Below are 18,087 nucleotides of genomic sequence, written 5' to 3'. Positions count from 1 at the left end.
AATGTTGCATTTCTGTCTTGTTGTGGATTTTGAAATCATTGGCAAAATGTTTGCATGTTTATTCCATGCTGATGGGAAGATTATCTATGAAACTAGAAATTGGTCTTAGAACACCTATAATTCCTGTGATTCAACTATGACCGTCAGCCTCAAAGGGGTACCAGTCGCTGACTTTTGTTTTAGTACTTTCTGTTAAAAAATCTCTTGTATGTTTGTGTAAGATAGCAACAATATCAAAAGCTTCTAAATTCCTCAATAGTCTTTCTGTGGCACACTGTCAAATGTTGTACACATATCGAAATGAATTATATCATCCAGATCATGATGAAAACAACAGTAAACTGTTCATGTCTTTAAAACTTCTATTTAAATTTAGCAAATTTTTGTTGCTGCACAGGAGTATATGATGCTTCTTCAGGCTGGGGTACAATTGTGTGTGTGTGTGTGTGTGTAGACACATACACAATTTATATGATTCTTATATTTTTATGGAAATGTTTACAGCAGTCAGTCTGAGGCATACAAAAGCAAATCACTGACCAAAATAAAGCTGTTTGAAGCATCATGTCATTACTGAACCATTGAGAATGTTAGAAGCTTGACAAAGAGATTTGATTTAATTATGTTGAGTGCACTCTCTCTCTCTCTCTCTCTCTCTCTCTCTCTCCCCCTCTCTCATCACCTCTTACACCACCCCACCTCAACTCAAACATAAATGACTGCCCACCCTTCCCCTCTCCCTCTCTCTCTCCTTCAGAACGTGATTATCACCAAGTGTAATTGGGTCAAGAGGAACATTCAGAGCGACAGCACATAGATTAAATGTTACATTAAATCCCAGGCACATAGTTTATCTTCTTCTTCTGTGTTCGTGGGCTACAACTCACACATTCACTCGTATGTTGATGAGTGGGCTTTTGCATGTTTGACCTTTTTTTTTCTTTTTTTTTTTACCCTGCTATGTAGGTAGCATACTCTGCTTTTGAAGGTGTGCATGCTGGGTATCGTCTTGTTTCCATAATTCACCGAACGCTGACGTGGATTACAGGATCTTTATTTGATCTTCTGCTTGCGTATATACATGAAGGGGGTTCTAGCAGGTCTGCACATTGTTGGCCTGAGAGACCAGAAAGATCTCCACTCTTTACCCACTAGGCACCGTTACTGAGATTTGAACCCAGGACCCTCAGATTGAAAGTCCAGCACTTTAAACACTTGGCTATTGCACCCGTCACATAGTTTATAACCTACTTAGATATGAAATTGATATACTGCAACTATGACATAGTTTAGCACAGCATGTATATGGGTCACATCGACATGTGAGCACAATCTCCCTCATGCATGTGCACATGCACATTCACACAAATACACACACATGCATGCACACACACAGATACACACACACACACACACATGCGCGCACAGACAGACAGACACACACACACATCTGCACACACACACACACACACACACACACACACATCTGCACACACTCACACACACACACACACACACACACACACATCTGCACACAATTATTTCTACAGCCACCTTCCTGCCCACCTTCTTTCCCATCTATTACTGAGTGCTATGTACCTGTCTCCCTGTCTGTCAATGGCTTTTATTGATTCATTTACCTGTAATTCTTTATTTTTGTATTTTAGACTGTTTGCTGCCCGCACTGGACTGCCAGCCTCACATAGGATTGATCACTGATCAGATCTACAGGTGAGCCTTTCGTGGTGATTGTTTTTGGCCCATTTGGGCAGCCATACTTTGTTTCATTGTTTTAGGCCCATTAATTAGACTGACATATTCTGATAGTTTTTTGGGTTTTTTTTTTTTTCTCTCAATACTTGAATATTCAGACAGCCATACTCTGTTTAATTGTGGTTTTTTGCCCATTATTTAGACAGCCATACTCATATTTTGGCCCATTATTCAGACAGCTGTACTCTGGTTTTGTTGTTGTTGTTGTTTGTTTTGTTTTTTGCCCATTATTTGTATTTCTTTTTATCACAACAGATTTCTGTGTGTGAAATTTCGGCTGCTCTCCCCAGGGAGAGCACGTCGCTACACTACAGCGCCACCCTTTTTTTTTTGTATTTTTTCCTGCATGCAATTTTATTTGTTTTCCCTATCGAAGTGGATTTTTCTAGAGAATTTTGCCAGGAACATCCCTCTTGTTGCCTTGGGTTCTTTTACATGTGCCAAGTGCATGCTGCACATGGGACATCGGTTTATCATCTCATCCGAATGACTAGCGTCCAGACCACCACTCGAGGTCTAGTGGAGGGGGAGAAAATATCGGCGGCTGAGCCGTGATTCGAACCAGGGCACTCAGATTCTCTCGCTTCCTAGGCAGACACGTTACCTCTAGGCCATCACTCCACATCAGCGAAATTCTGATTGTTTCTTTGCTCAATATTTGGACAGTCATACTCTGTTTCCAAGAGTTCATGGGTATGTTCATGTTTCCATAGTCCATTGATCATTGATATTGATTACATGAGATCTTTGATGTGTGTATTTGACCTCCTGGGTTCTTACATGCAAACACATACATGTACACATGCACACGCACACGCACACACACACACACACACACACACACACGCGCACACACATGCACGCACGCACGCACGCACGCACGTACGCACACATGCGCGTGCACACATAACACAGAGAATCGAGAAAAACTAACAAAAGTAGAATTCAGACAAACTACACTGATAGCATTTCACAGCTGAATATTTATCAGGTGTCCCTGTCAGGCCTACACAGTCGTTGTCGGTGTTGACACCTGAGCTGTGACAACAAAACCTGAAATGATGTGTAGTGATGGCTCCGCCCCCCACACCTCCAGCCAGGTGAAGACGGAACAAGACATGGTGACAGCTCCAGATTTCAGTCAGCTGCCCGTCATCATATGGGTGGAGGCGATGAAGTTGGTGACTGTGCAGATGCGTTACCATCTGTCACTGGTGTGCCAGAAGCTCCATCTTCAGCGCCTGTGTGGTTTGGAAAAGCTTGTGGTTTCAGTTCCATGGCGGTGCGGTCCAGCACACCGTTAAGGCCAGCAGCAAGCTACACATCAGAGAGGTGGTGTGTCTGCGGCCATGGCAACGAGGCGTGTTGGAGAAGTTTGGCCATTGTGTGAAACACCTGGTCCTGGAAACACTGTTTTTTGAACTTGACCCCGGGTCTTACTCCACCTTGGTTTCCTTTTGTGAGGGAAGCACCTTGGAGACCTTCACCTTGGTAGTGCATGAGATCTTGTTCGACATCTTCCAAGACCCGGAGAAAGGCGAGGACGGGGATGTCACCCTGTACAGCATCGTTTCGGCAGTTTGCCGTCAGTTGCCAGAGTGCACAGTGAATATCGATGTCAACCACCCGGGCGGGCCCTTGGATCTGTACACCAGCATCTTCAACTGCTCCTCGGAGCTGTGGTTCAAGCACATGCGCACCTTGAAAGTAGACGCACACGGAGGAAGATTTGCAGAAAAGTCTGGTTCCACCGAGAGCCAACCCCACCTGCGACATGGTGGCCCGGTTCCCCTCGCTGGAGCATCTCTCCATCTGTGACTGCCTCTTCCCTGAGCGCCTCCTCACTGTCTTGGCAGACCTGTCCCGACAGCGCGGCCTGTTCCGCACGGTGGCCATTTCTTTCGTTTCCTGCGAGAACCGCTATGCGAACAAGGTGAGCGAAGTGTCAGAGGAGGCATGGAGCCAGTTTCTGGAGGCCTGTCCTCAGCTTCGAGTCTTCTGTTCCTTCCACAGCCTCTACAACGTCAAGCGCATCCTCAAGCCGAAAGTTCCCGTGGTCAGCATCAGGATAGAGAGCTGGCACCAATGGGAAATCGAGTTTGACCAGCTGGAGACGGTTTGCTCAGATCACAGCAACACCCTCCGGAAGTTCACCTTCAAAATTGAGGATGATGCGCCTGTGTCCAGCTTCCTCAACGGTGAGCCGGAAGAGCTGCCTATTGCCACCATAGCGACCGCCTGTCCTAACCTGGTGCACCTGCACTACATGGACATCATTGAACGCAGCGACATCATCCGACTGGCAGAGCTGGGCCAGAGGTGGGAGGCACTGGACATAGAGGAGAGTTACATCAAGGTGCGGGATGAACCACCCCCGTATCCAGACTTTCGCGCCGCTACGTCTGAGGAGACTGGAGAATTGAGAGCCACCGTGTCTCGTTTTCTTGGGTACACCTGGCACTTCTACTTGTCCAAAAGGATTTGGAGATATGCGCGAACTGCGCTTTGTTGAGGATGTGCGTGAACTGTGCTTTGTTAAGGATGTGCGTGAACTGTGCAGAGTTGAGGATGTGCGTGAACTGTGCAGAGTTGAGGATGTGCGTCAACTGTGCAAAGCGTTAAGAAAGTGCATCGAAGCTGAAAGTATGTGAAGCATTCCTGGTGCAAAGCTGGCCAAAAATCATTTTGTTTGGCTGCTGGTTTCTTGCTGTGGTTCTTGGGGCATATGCAAGCTCATTGACATCACCTTGAGGTGGTTCCCTCTTGTACCCATTGTCTTGCTTGTGTATTTATGTGCATATGTTTCAATCCCTTGACATGTGGGATGAATTAGATATTGATTGGTTTGGTATTGTTTTGCTGCTTAAATCATGCAAAACGTTTTTGAGTATGTTGTGTGTGTTTGTGTGTGTGTGTGTGCACATTTTAATCCCATATGTGGTTGACCCACTTAATGCCTTGCTGATGTACAACAAACATCATAAAGCACATGATAGCTATGCTGTATTGATGTACGCTGTACATCACACCTAAGGATTTCGGTGACAGAATGGATAAAGACGCTCACCTGCCAGTACAGTGTCTGTGAGGGTCTGGGTTCCATTCCCACTCCTGCCCCTTCTCCCAAGTTTGACTGGAACATCGACTGAGCGTCTGGTCATCCGGATGAGACGATTAACCGAGGTCCTGTGTGCAGCACGCACATGGCGCACTGAAAAAAAAACTCCATGGCAAATAAAGTGTCGTCCTCTTGCAAAATTCTTTAGAAGAATCCACTGATTGTTAGACAGATATACATGACTGCACTTGAGGCCTAACTAGCATGTTGGGTTATGCAGCTGTCAGGCATCTGTTTAGCTGATGGTGTGTAGCGTATGGATTTGTTTGAGCATAGCAGAAAAGTCTTCTGTCTGGGCAGGACTGGAGGAAGAATTACCTACCTTGGTCGTCCAAGCCTGGGGTTTTGGTGAGGTGTGTGGGTGTGTGATGTTTGTTGAAGGGGGAGGTGCATTGTGAACTGTTCTGTCTCTCTCTCTTTCTCTGTTGTCTCTGTCTCTTCTCTCCGTCTCCTCTATGTGTGTGTGTGTGTGTGTGTTGTAAGCAAATTGATGGGAGAATGTTATGATCAAAGTGTGTGTGTGTGTGTGTATGTGTGTGTGCACGTGTCTTTTGTATGTAATTCACATTATATAAAAATGGTTTCTTGACTTTTGATGGGAGGAGTGTAGCATGGTGATATATATATATGTATACATTTTTTTCCCTGTTTCCCTGTTATTTGTCAGTAGTTTGGGAGAGAAGTCTGAACTGTGATTACATGTGTGATTTACCTCTCCCCCACCCCCTCCCCCCCATTTTTCTGGGACTTTTCTCAGCACACAGGTCAGCAAAATGTGTCAGCAGTGAAAACATTAATCAGTTGTTCAGTCTGTTGCTGGTTTTCTAATCACTATCATGTAAACAGATGTTGCAATAATTTCATTTGTTTTGTCGGGTCTTTTCTCAGATCCATCTGGCATTGTTGAATCAGTGCTTTTTCAGTATATTTGTTCCTCATTTCTTTCACCGTTGTTGCTGTGTACATGTCAAACGAAGGGTATTCACATGGACCTTTATTTTCCAAGACAAGAGTTACAGTACTTTGTTGTTTAAATGTTTCTCACCTCTTGTTGCCTTACTTTTTCTTTTACTATTAGATATCATATATCAGTTATATATTTTTCCTTCTCACCTGTTTGTTCTGAGTGTTGCATGTTCATGGATAAAGGGCCTTCATGACTCTTGAATGAGTGTTGTGCATGTGAAAAATAATGTTGAATCAGCACAGTCAAAAAATCAGTTGGAAGATTTGTGTGTGGTGTTTTTCTCTTTAAATCGGTCTGTGTCAAATGAAATTGAAAATGGCATCCTGATGAGCCTTAACCGACTTCTCACCTGGTTTTAAAAGCAAAAAGAAAGAAAAAAAGATGTATGAAAAAGTTGTTAAATGTTTACATCACGACAACTCTCCTTAACCCATTAAGCACTGCTGAAATGAGATTGGTGTGGCATGAGTCTAGTGCAATTACAACTTTTTGTGCAGTTTTAAATGGTGTAATTGATTTTGTTGTACAAGAGTAATGCAACCCCAAAAGGGAGAAATCCCCCTCCCACCACCACCACTACACTAGTTGACACTAAATCACCTAACTAGAAAACAATTCATTCAGGTTAGTGTGAATTATCATACTGGTCTTTGTTTTATCAACATTTTAAGGAAGCATTCATCACATTAGTTACCTAAAACGATTGATTTCAAAACAGATTTCTCAGGTCACAAATATTGACACATTTTCTTTATGCCTTGGGCCACATACAGCCTGCAGTAATACAGGCAGCTAGCTGCATGAAGAAAGTGAAGCAGGTAACATTACTCCTTGCTTTAGGTAACAGCATTTCCCCCTTAACTCGTTCAACTCAGTGCGTGTTAAAGTGAAGCAAGTAACATTACTCCTTGCTTTAGGTAACAGCATTTCCCCCTTAACTCATTCAACTCAGTGCGTGTTAAAGTGAAGCAAGTAACATTACTCCTTGCTTTAGGTAATAGCATTTCCCCCTTTACTCATTCAAATCAGTGTGTGTTAACACGTACCATGATTACTTCCCCTGTTCACCGGGTACTAGTATTCTCGTACCGACACACTATTTTCATCCGTTTATTCTTGCTTGGGAGAGTTGAGGTCCCATCTCTTTCTTCTTCTTCTTCGTTCATAGGCAGCAACTCCCACGTTCACCCGTATGTAAACGAGTGGGCTTTTACATGTATGACCGTTTTTACCCCGCCTTGTAGGCAGCCATACTCCGCTTTCGGGGGCGTGCATGCTGGGTATGTTCTTGTTTCCATAACCCACCGAACGCTGACATGGATTACAGGATCTTTAATGTGTGTATTTGATCTTCTGCTTGCATCTACACACGAAGGGGGTTCAGGCACTAGCAGGTCTGCACATGTTGACCTGGGAGATTGTAAAAATCTCCACCCTTTACCCACCAGGCGCCGTCACTGTGATTGGAACCCCGGTCCCTTAGATTGAAAGTCCAACGCTTTAATCACTCGGCTATTGCGCCCGTCGAGTTGAGGTCCCAAGCTGAACCATTTACAAATTCCAGAAGTGGTGCGTGCTGCACACGGGACCTCTGCTTATCGTCTCATCTGAATGACTGGGTGCTCAGTTTGATTTTCCTGTCAAACCTGGGAGAAAGGGGGAGAGATTTGAACCCAGACCCTCAAGGTACAGGTAGAAAGGCCATGACAGCACAGGTAGAAAGGACAGGAACACAGGAGCCATGATAGCACATCACGCGCACACACACACGCACACACACACATACACACGCACACGCACACACATAAAAGCAAGAAAAATAAAACAGCATGAGAAAACCAAATTTTGTTTGCCATGATTCCACAAGGAATCTGGTCATGCATTATGAACATAAAATCAGTTGAAAATAAACGCTACATATCTTGAGCCAACCTTATCTGAGTGCAGCACTCACTTTGACACAAGCAAACCCACAGTTGTGACCCCGTATTCCTAAAAAAAAATTAAATTTATTTTTAAAAAAATGTTTTTAATTTTTTAAAAAGCTTTTCCTTCTGGAAAATTGAAACATTTACCCTAGAAGCAAAAAGAAGAAACTTCTTCTTAATGTTCAGTGCACAATTTCAATGAAACAAGAGGACAAATTTTAGTACTGATATACCGAACATGTACCACTATCATCTGAAAGGGGAACCAAACTTACTGCCAATTATGTAGTATGGTTGTCTCAGTGGTGGGCAATCCTGGCTTACATTGTTTTCGTTCATTCCGTCTCTGTATATATCCCCCCCCCCCTCCCCCCGTCATTGTAGTCATATCTGTATGTATGTTCATTCTATATCCACCCGGAGTTATATTTGTACCTGTATTTTTGTTCGTTCTGTCTCGATATCCCTGCTAATTGTGGTAATCATATTTGTATAGATCTGCATTTTGTCATGTCTCCATATACCCACCTATCATGGTAATCATATCCATATGCTTAGTGGTTGATTTGATTGATATCCGTACTTTCCTCCATTCTGTCTCTGTATCCCCCACCAATCGTGGGAGTCGTATCTTTTTTTTTTTTTTCATTCCATGTATCCCCACCTATCTTAGCTGTCATATCTGTATTTTAGTTCATTCTTTCCATATATCCCCACCAGTTGTGATAGTCCATATTTGTGTTCATTCTCTCTATATATTCCACCAATCGTGATAGCTGTATCTATATATATTTGTTCATTCTGTCCATGCATCCCCAACAACTGTGGTAGTCATATCTGTATTTTTGTTCATTCTCTTTCTGTATCCTCACTAATCATTATAGTCGTGTTTGTATTTTTGTTCGTTCGGTCTCTATATCCCCACTAATCATGGCAATCATATTTTCATTTTTGTTCATTCTGTCCATATATCCCCACCAATTGTGATAGTCGTATACGTTTGTTCATTCTCTCTCACTATATACCAGCAATCATGATAGCCATATTTTATCTATATTTTTGTTCATTCTATGTATCTCCACCAATCGTCGTAGTTGTATTGTATTTTTGATCAATATCTGTCTATATCACCACTAATCGTGGTAGTCATATCTATATTTTCATTCATTCTGTCCTCCAGTTGTGGTAGTTGTATAGATTTCGTTCATTCTGTGTCTTTTCCTTCAACAATTGTGGCAGTCATATCTGCATTTTTGTTCATCCTGTCTCTATATCCCCACCAGTTGTGATGGTCATGTAGGTATCTTTGTTCTTTCTGTACCCCCACCCTCACCCTCACCCCCCGTTGTGATGGTCATGTAGGTATCTTTGTTCTTTCTGTACCCCCACCCTCACCCCCAGTTGTGATGGTCATGTAGGTATCTTTGTTCTTTCTGTACCCCTCACCCTCACCCCCAGTTGTGGTGGTCATGTAGGTATCTTTGTTCTTTCTGTACCCCCCACGCTCACCCCCAGTTGTAATGGTCATGTAGGTATCTTTGGTCTTTCTGTACCCCCACCCTCACCCCCAGTTGTGGTCATGTAGGTATCTTTGTTCTTTCTGTACCCCCACCCTCACCACGTTGTGGTCATGTAGGTATCTTTGTTCTTTCTGTACCCCCACCCTCACCCCCCCGTTGTGGTCATGTAGGTATCTTTGTTCTTTCTGTACCCCCACCCTCACCCCCAGTTGTGGTGGTCATGTAGGTATCTTTGTTCTTTTTGTACCCCCACCCTCACCCCCCGTTGTGGTGGTCATGTAGGTATCTTTGTTCTTTCTGTACCCCCACCCCGTTGTGGTGGTCATGTAGGTATCTTTGTTCTTTTTGTACCCCCACCCTCACCACGTTGTGGTGGTCATGTAGGTATCTTTGTTCTTTCTGTACCCCCACCCTCACCCCCATTGTGATGGTCATGTAGGTATCTTTGTTCTTTATGTACCCCCACCCCGTTGTGATGGTCATGTAGGTATCTTTGTTCTTTCTGTACCCCCACCCTCACCCCCAGTTGTGGTGGTCGTGTAGGTATCTTTGTTCTTTCTGTACCCCCACCCTCACCCTCACCCCCCGTTGTGATGGTCATGTAGGTATCTTTGTTCTTTCTGTACCCCCACCCTCACCCCCCGTTGTGATGGTCGTGTAGGTATCTTTGTTCTTTCTGTACCCCCACCCTCACCCCCAGTTGTGGTGGTCATGTAGGTATCTTTGTTCTTTCTGTACCCCCACCCTCACCCCCAGTTGTGGTGGTCATGTAGGTATCTTTGTTCTTTCTGTACCCCCACCCTCACCCCCCGTTGTGGTGGTCATGTAGGTATCTTTGTTCCTTCTGTACCCCCACCCTCACCCCCCGTTGTGGTGGTCATGTAGGTATCTTTGTTCTTTCTGTACCCCCACCTTCACCCCCAGTTGTGGTGGTCGTGTAGGTATCTTTGTTCTTTCTGTACCCCCCACCCTCACCCTCACCCCCAGTTGTGGTGGTCATGTAGGTATCTTTGTTCTTTCTGTACCCCCACCCTCACCCCCAGTTGTGGTGGTCATGTTGGTATATTCGTTCTTTCTGTACCCCCACCCTCACCCCCCGTTGTGATGGTCGTGTAGGTATCTTTGTTCTTTCTGTACCCCCCACCCTCACCCCCAGTTGTGGTGGTCGTGTTGGTATCTTTGTTCTTTCTGTACCCCCACCCTCACCCCCCGTTGTGATGGTCGTGTAGGTATCTTTGTTCTTTCTGTACCCCCACCTTCACCCTCAGTTGTGGTGGTCGTTTCGATATTTTCGTTCATTCTGTCGCTACAACCTCCACCCCCACCCCAAGTCATGGTTGTCGAATCTGTATTTCGGTTAATTCTGCCTCTGTACCGTAGCCAGTTGTGGTAGTTGTACAAATGCTGACAGCATACCAACAGCGAGACCACAGCTCCAGTCATAACGCCAGTTGGAATCCAACACACGCACACACAGACTGACCGTTTCCATGACATCAACGTTGCCCACAGCAACCAATCACAGGAAACATCTGATTTCACTACACTATTCAACTCCTCGGCAAATCGTACACAGGCCGTCCTGGAGCATACAGGATAGGCACGCAAATTTATAAGCATGCAAGGCCTAAGCATGTTCGGTTATGCTGCTGGTCAGGCATCTACCTAGTAGATGTGGTGTAATAATAATAATAATAATAATAATAATGGATACTTATATAGCACACTATCCAGAAATCTGCTCTAGGTGCTTTACAAAAACGCTTTTGATAACATAAAACATTATATCTATGTTACATACACACACCAAAATGTGACCACACACACACACACACGCGCACGCACGCACGTACGCGCACACACACACGCACGCACGCACACACACGCACACACTGCATACATACATTTTAACATACATGTGTATCTAACAGCTACCCTAACAAATACGCACACATAGGCAGGCACAAACTTACATAAACACACGCACACACAATACACATTCATATACATGCATGTAGTTGTGGACCTGCCACAATTGAACTTATTGCTGAGGGAAAAGGTGAGTTTTGAGACGAGATTTAAAAGATGCGAGGGAATCAGAGTGACGGAGGTTATCAGGGAGCTTGTTCCACGTCTTTGGCGATTGAAAAGAAAACGATCTGTGTCCATAGGTCTTACTTCTGACGTGAGGTATCCTGAGAAGTCGAGTATCAGAGGAAGAACGGAGCTGGCGAGACGGGGTATAGATATGGATGAGTTCAGAAAGATACTTGGGGCCAGATCCGTTGACTGCAGAAAAGGTCAGAGTGGATAGCTTATAGTCTATTCGATCAGAAACAGGCAACCAGTGGAGAGACTGAAGGAGAGGAGAAACATGGTCAAATTTAGAAGCTCTGCAAATGAGTCTGGCAGCGTTATTCTGAATTCGTTGGAGTCTGTCTAACAGGTATTTGGAAAGGCCGGCCAAAAGAGAGTTGCAGTAATCCAATCTTGAGAGAACCAGAGAGCATACAAGTGTCTTGGTTGCATCGGTTGAGAGATAGTGGCGGATAGAGCTGATTCTACGCAGTTCCAAATAGGCAACTTTACAGATATTCGAAATGTGCTGTTGGAAGGAAAGAGACTGGTCCAGGATTACACCAAGACTGCGAACAGAGGGAGAAAGTGAAACAGGTGTGCTATTGATCAGAACAGAGTCAGGAAAGGAAGGATGTTGACGAAACTTCTTTGGACAGGTTATCATCAATTCAGTCTTATCATCATTTAATTGCAGCTTGTTGAGAGTCATCCAGTCCTTTAGGCCAGCAATGCACTCCTGTGTTTGAGTCACCAGTGCATCAAATTCAGCTATGGAAGCCGACTGATAAATGTAATTTATAAGTGTAATGTGTATGGATTTGTCCAAACGCAGTAATGCCCTCCTTGAGAAACAAACTGGAACTGAAGCCAGTGAGTATGCTCACTGGTGAAGGTGCTGTTGCCTAGCTGAGATAAATCTGACGTCAGAACTTAAGATGTAGGTCACCATTCTTTATCTGTGTGAATGACTGGTGCGAAAGCGCTTTGATTTGTCTCTGCACAAGATTCAGCTCTATATAAATACCATTATTATTATTATTATCTGGGCTCTTTTCTCTTGGGACTGTGTATTTTTGTAGCAAAATCAATTACACCGTTTAAAAGTGCACACGAAACAGTTTCTTCTCTTCAGCTTCATAATACAGAATACTTGATCTCAGTGCTGCACTGACGTCCTCCCATCAAGGTTCAGCAACAACAGACATTTAAAAACAAAAGTAAGGAAAAGAAAAGAATCCTGTATCCAATTATCACAGAAGAAAGATCCACTGCCAGTGCCTCTTCCCAGTGTCTACAACCTGACTGCCTTGGTACACATGTACTGATGCAGGCCAACACTGTCCAGCAGACCTGCTGGTACCTGATGATATGGATACTTATTTAGCGCTTATCTTCAGCCAGAGACCAAACTCTAAGCGCTTCACATACACGGAGTCATTTGCACAACAGGCTGATTACTTGGGTAGAGCCGACTGACGGCTGCCATTTGGATGCTCATCATTCGTTTCCTGTGTCATTCCATCTGGTTTCAGTCATACAACCATACACACTCATACAAACATGTTGCATTTTACATGTATGACTGTTTCATTCATTTATCACGTCATGTTGACAGCCATATTCCGTTTTCGAGGCTGTGCATGCTGGGTATGTCCTTGTTTCCATAACCCATCAAACACTGACATGGATTACAGGATCTTTGATGTGTGGATTTTGATTTCTGTGTGGTTAAACACATGAAGGGGGTTCAGGCACTAGCAAGTCTGCACATCTGTTGACCATGGAGATCGGATAAAATCTCCACCCTTTCCCCACTAGGCACCCTTACCGTGATTTGAACCCAGGACCCTCAGATTGGAAGTCCAACTCTTTAACAGAGTTTAACTACTAGGCTATCACGCCTGTCAAGTGCCTGAACCCCCTTCATGTGCACACGCATGCAGAAGATCAAATACGCAAGTTAAAGATCCTGTAATCTATGTCAGCGTTTGGTGGGTTATGGAAATGAGAACATACCCAGCATGCACATCCCCGAAAACGGGAGTATGGCTGCCTACACAGTGGGGTAAATAAGCAAAAAAAGGTCATACACATTAAATGCTACATGTCTGTCTGAGTGTGTAGAGTGCTTAGAGCTTGGTTTCCAACCTAGGACAGGCGCTATATAAATATGTGTTTGTAAAATGCTTCGAGCTTGGTGTCTGACCGAGGATAGGCGCTGTATAACTTAATTATAAGTATCCGTATCATCATCATCATCTGACGGGCGCAATAGCCGAGTGGTTAAAGCGTTGGACTGTCAATCTGAGGGTCCCGGGTTCGAATCACGGTGACGGCACCTGGTGGGTAAAGGGTGGAGATTTTTACGATCTCCCACGTCAACATATGTGCAGACCTGCTAGTGCCTGAACCCCCTTCGTGTGTATATGCAAGCAGAAGATCAAATATGCACCTTAAAGATCCTGTAATCCATGTCAGCATTCGGTGGGTTATGGAAACAAGAACATACCCAGCATGCACCCCCCCGAAAACGGAGTATGGCTGCCTACATGGCGGGGTAAAAACGGTCATACACATTAAAGCCCACTCGCGTGCATACGAGTGAATGCAGAAGAAGAAGAATCATCATCATCTGCCTCCATGCTCACTACTACTGCTCATTACTACTTCTTGACGTTCACAGCTACACCACCAATCCAGTTCTGGCCATGAATGACGTCATTTTCCACAGCTCTCTGTGGTCGCCATACAGTTTTGTCATCGAGAGGAGTGTCTACGGGCCACACACCTTGTCCTGTCTGTTTAGCAACAGGTAAGTCAAACAGAAAGAAAAACAAAGCAACGGGTGAGAAAAACAGAAAGAAAAACAAGCAACAAGCAGGCAAGGAACACAGAATAAATGAAAAACAAAAGCAAGCAAGACGTAAGGAAAACAGAAGAGAAAAAAACAACAAAGCAGCAGGTAAGGAAAACAGAAGAAAAAACATAATAAAAATTAAAGGCAAGCAAAACATAAAAGAGAAAAAGCAACAAAAACACCAAAGCAAGCAACAGAAAGCATATAAAGTGATCAACAGAAATTAAGGACAGCTGCCAAAGTGCAGGGAGACGCCAAACCCCTCTTGCCTCCCCTCCAGGTGAACTGACCTACACATGTATATCAAAATTATCATGTCTCTCTGACCTTCAAATCAAATCAAACCAGATCAACTGAATCATGTTCACAGCCCATTTCTGGGCTGATGTCCCCCTGGCCATAGTGGGAGTGACACCAACGCCGGCTACAGGATGCTGAACACAACGGATGCTTACACAGGGTACAGGTTACTGGACACACATGCGCATGCACACACATGCACTCGCACACACACACACCTGCACACGCATGCGCAAGCGCGCGCACACGCACACACAATCCACACACCTGCACACACAGACACACAACCATCCTGCCCCACCCACACACACACACCTGCTCGCACACACACACAGATGTCAACACACACACATACAGGGATTTCAGCTTTCACCAAATGAATACATAAGCTGGCAGACAGGCACAACCTCCACTCTAGCTATGATTCTTTTGCACTGTGTAGCATAACAGCACGTGAATTTCTCCCCTTGAGATACAAGGAAGGGTGTGCAGACACACTTTTGTTGGATTTTCCCCAGCTGTTTTTAGCGAGAACCACGGGCGCACATGTCTCCTATTCCTTTTTGTCCAAGTCACTGAAAGGCTAAAATTTCATCGTAGAAATCCCTGTTCTGACGAAAGGATTTTGAACATTTTCGGTGACTATTTTTGCAAGTTTACGAGATGTATTCAGTTTTACAATTACACACATCATTTGCTTTAGTCTTCAATATTTACTTTGAGCATGTTTCATGTCATATATCTGCAATTACATATTCGAACTGATCCATTTAGAAACTGTGAAGAAAAGTTTGTCCGAACAAAAGCAGTGCAAACTGGGAAAACCAGTTACAGCGGTGGTCTGCACATGTCGTCATGTGACGTACTTCTGGCGCTGCGAGCAACGAAAAGTCGGCCAAGAAAGCAGGCTGCATACTCTCTCTGCTGATACAGTGTTCTGGTAACTGCTAGAGAAGTCCACTGCTGGGTTTGGATTCCCACCATAACACAACAGAACCCCTTTCTTCACAAGTCCTGTCTTTTTTTTTTTTTTTTTACTACTTCTGCCTCTATTGCCGGTCTCTTCCTTGTTTCCGGTTGCATGCCAGGACAACTTGTCAGCATGGATTTACCTGTCAGTGAACATGCTTTTGTTAGTTGTTGGTGTTCGTCTGGTTGTGGTTTTTTTTTTCAATCACAGGTGCATTTTTTTTCTTTTTTTTTAAAGCTTCGAGTTGTATATTATAACTGAGGCACATTTCTTACACGCTAGTTAGACAAAGGTTTTCACTGGACATGCTAGGAAGGTGCGTTTCTTTTTTCCCACCTCACACAACAAGAGTGTCTGGGTTCTCGTCAGTCAAGGTAAGGTAGCGTTCAGAGCAACTCTGCAGTGGCCGTGAGGCAAGGATAAAATCTGCTTCCCACCTCAAGTCCATTTCCTAGTGCTTGTTCTTCTCATACTTCTCATGATGGACACAACAGCCCAGTGGTTAACGCAATGGACTCTCAATCTGAAGGGCCTAGGTGCAAACCTTGTTAACAGCGCCTAGTGGGTAAAGGGTGGAGATTTTTCCAATCTCCCAGGTCAACATATGTGCAGACCTGTTAGTGCCTGAACCCCATTCGTGTGTATATGCACACAGATCGAATGCTCAAATTAAAGATCCTGTAATCCACTGTCAGCATTCAGTGGGTTATGGAAACAAGAACATACCCAGCATGCACACACCCCAAAACGGAGTATGTCTACCTACATGACAGGGTAAATAAAGAAAATGGTCTTACACATAAAATGTTTCATGTCTGTATCAGTATATGTGTGTGTGATTGATACCTGACTGAATGACATGGGAAACGAATGATGAGCACCCAATAGCAGCTGTCACTCAGTTCTACCCAGCCTGCAGTGCAAATGACTCTGTGTTTGTGAAGTGCTTATTGGTTGGTCTCTCACTGAGGATAGGCGCTATATCAGTATCCATATCATCATCATCATTAGGTTGGTCTCTCACTGAGGATAGGCGCTATATCAGGATCCATATCATCATCATCCTCGCCATTGGAGCATGCTAATGAAATATTGGAATCACATCTCTGGTATTTACCGTCCTGCCCTATTGCAGGTGGGTCACAATATGAAAATGGTGTTGTAGTTGACTAGCGCATGTCTGTGTGGAACATGTTCCACACATCAACATCCACTGGTTTTTCACCAACAAAATTCCTCGCTTTTTCTTTGATGACTGTGAAAATAAATCGATAATGTCCTTAACTGCTCGGCTGCCAAATTCACGTGACAACACTGAAGAGGATTATTTGGTTTTCTTCCATATGTGATTATATTTAATATTTTACACCAGCACTCTACCAATCACATAACATGAAAGCTGCTCATTCAGCTTACTATAAAACCAGATGAGTCATCTTTGACACCACCCCTTGTGGCAAAACTGAATAACATAGTCAACTGCAGTGAATACACAAGTCATGAAAGTTCCTGGAAAATCAGGGAACAAGATTACTTGTCCTGCACAGCAGAGGCAGTGTCTTGGGTACGATGGTGATTCTTGAACTGTCCTCTGCGTCCAGTTCCACACATCATCTACCGTCTGATGTTTGATGCACAATGACCGACAAGTATGGCTGAAGAAATTACTCTTTGTTAATGTTACATCACTCACACACACACACATACAGTGTGAGGCCTTGCATAGGTTTTCACATGATTCTCACTTCCCTGATTACACACACGGCACCAATTCAAGAGTCACAGCAATACTGTACCTCCACACGTACATCCCCTGTCACACCCATCCACCCCGCCCACACCCCCACAAAGCTAACCCCCACACCCCCTCCCCTGACCCAGGGAGGTTCCGCACAGGATGCTGTCAGTCCACTACTTGGCATTCCACGTGTCCAACCTGTGGTAAAACAATACGTAGGGCGTACCCCTCAGGGCCCCTTCCGTCTCCATCAGACGTCCATGAAAGTCCTTCTCCGACAGAATGCGGATCGTCTCGTCGTCACACTCCAGCCAGTGGTAGTCGGCCGGATGGGAACCGTTCACGCCCCCCTCTCCTCCTCCTCCTCCTCCCACGGGCGCCATCCGTGGTGTTGGTGTGTGGCTCGATGGATCTTCCCCCGGATCTGAACCCAGGTCCCAGTCCCCCTTTTCTGTGACACTGTGAGGCTGGGCCTTTCTAAGCGATGATGACAATGACGACAATGACTCTTTCTGTTTCAGGCCGGTGTCAATGGGACTTTCGGTGGCTCGCTGCGGAGACAGAGGGCTGTCGAAGATGTTGTGGCTGTCGTGGCCGTTGTGCAGCTTCTTGGCAGGGGTGTTATGGAGGTAGGTGGAGAGCGTGTCATTTCCAACAGCATTGGGTCGAACCTTGATGTAGGACAGGTAGTGGCCGGCCGAAATGGTGGAGCCGGCGTGGGTGATGATGGCGTAGAGGGTGTACCTGCACACAGACAGTGACATACAACACACATATATATGTATATATATATATGGGGCACATATACACACGTACACACACACACATACATCTCTC

General features: G+C 44.7%; 1 protein-coding gene and 1 long non-coding RNA gene across 3 annotated transcripts in view; one reads left to right on the top strand and one right to left on the bottom strand.

The window, feature by feature from the left end:
• Positions 1-1,665: 1,665 nt before the first annotated feature.
• Positions 1,666-18,087, top strand: part of LOC143276508 (uncharacterized) — a 17,022-nt gene continuing 600 nt past the window's right edge. The window contains exons 1-3 of the long non-coding RNA XR_013053587.1: positions 1,666-1,731; positions 5,163-5,244; positions 17,772-17,879. This is a non-coding gene — a long non-coding RNA (uncharacterized LOC143276508). The remainder of the gene's footprint in view (positions 1,732-5,162; positions 5,245-17,771; positions 17,880-18,087) is intronic.
• Positions 13,111-18,087, bottom strand: part of LOC143276507 (uncharacterized) — a 24,145-nt gene continuing 19,168 nt past the window's right edge. Inside the window, exon 13 of one of the 2 annotated variants that reach the window (XM_076581046.1) lies at positions 13,111-17,994. In XM_076581046.1, coding sequence (XP_076437161.1) covers positions 17,424-17,994 — 571 coding nt within the window. In that variant the 3' untranslated portion in view covers positions 13,111-17,423. The remainder of the gene's footprint in view (positions 17,995-18,087) is intronic. The other variant, XM_076581045.1, reaches the window with a different exon arrangement.

This window comes from Babylonia areolata, chromosome 32, assembly GCF_041734735.1.
Source record: "Babylonia areolata isolate BAREFJ2019XMU chromosome 32, ASM4173473v1, whole genome shotgun sequence".
In the NCBI taxonomy this organism is placed as follows: Eukaryota; Metazoa; Mollusca; class Gastropoda; order Neogastropoda; family Buccinidae; genus Babylonia; species Babylonia areolata.
The sequence above is the reverse complement of the archived record's forward strand: the minus strand, read 5'-3'. Positions and strand labels throughout refer to the sequence as shown.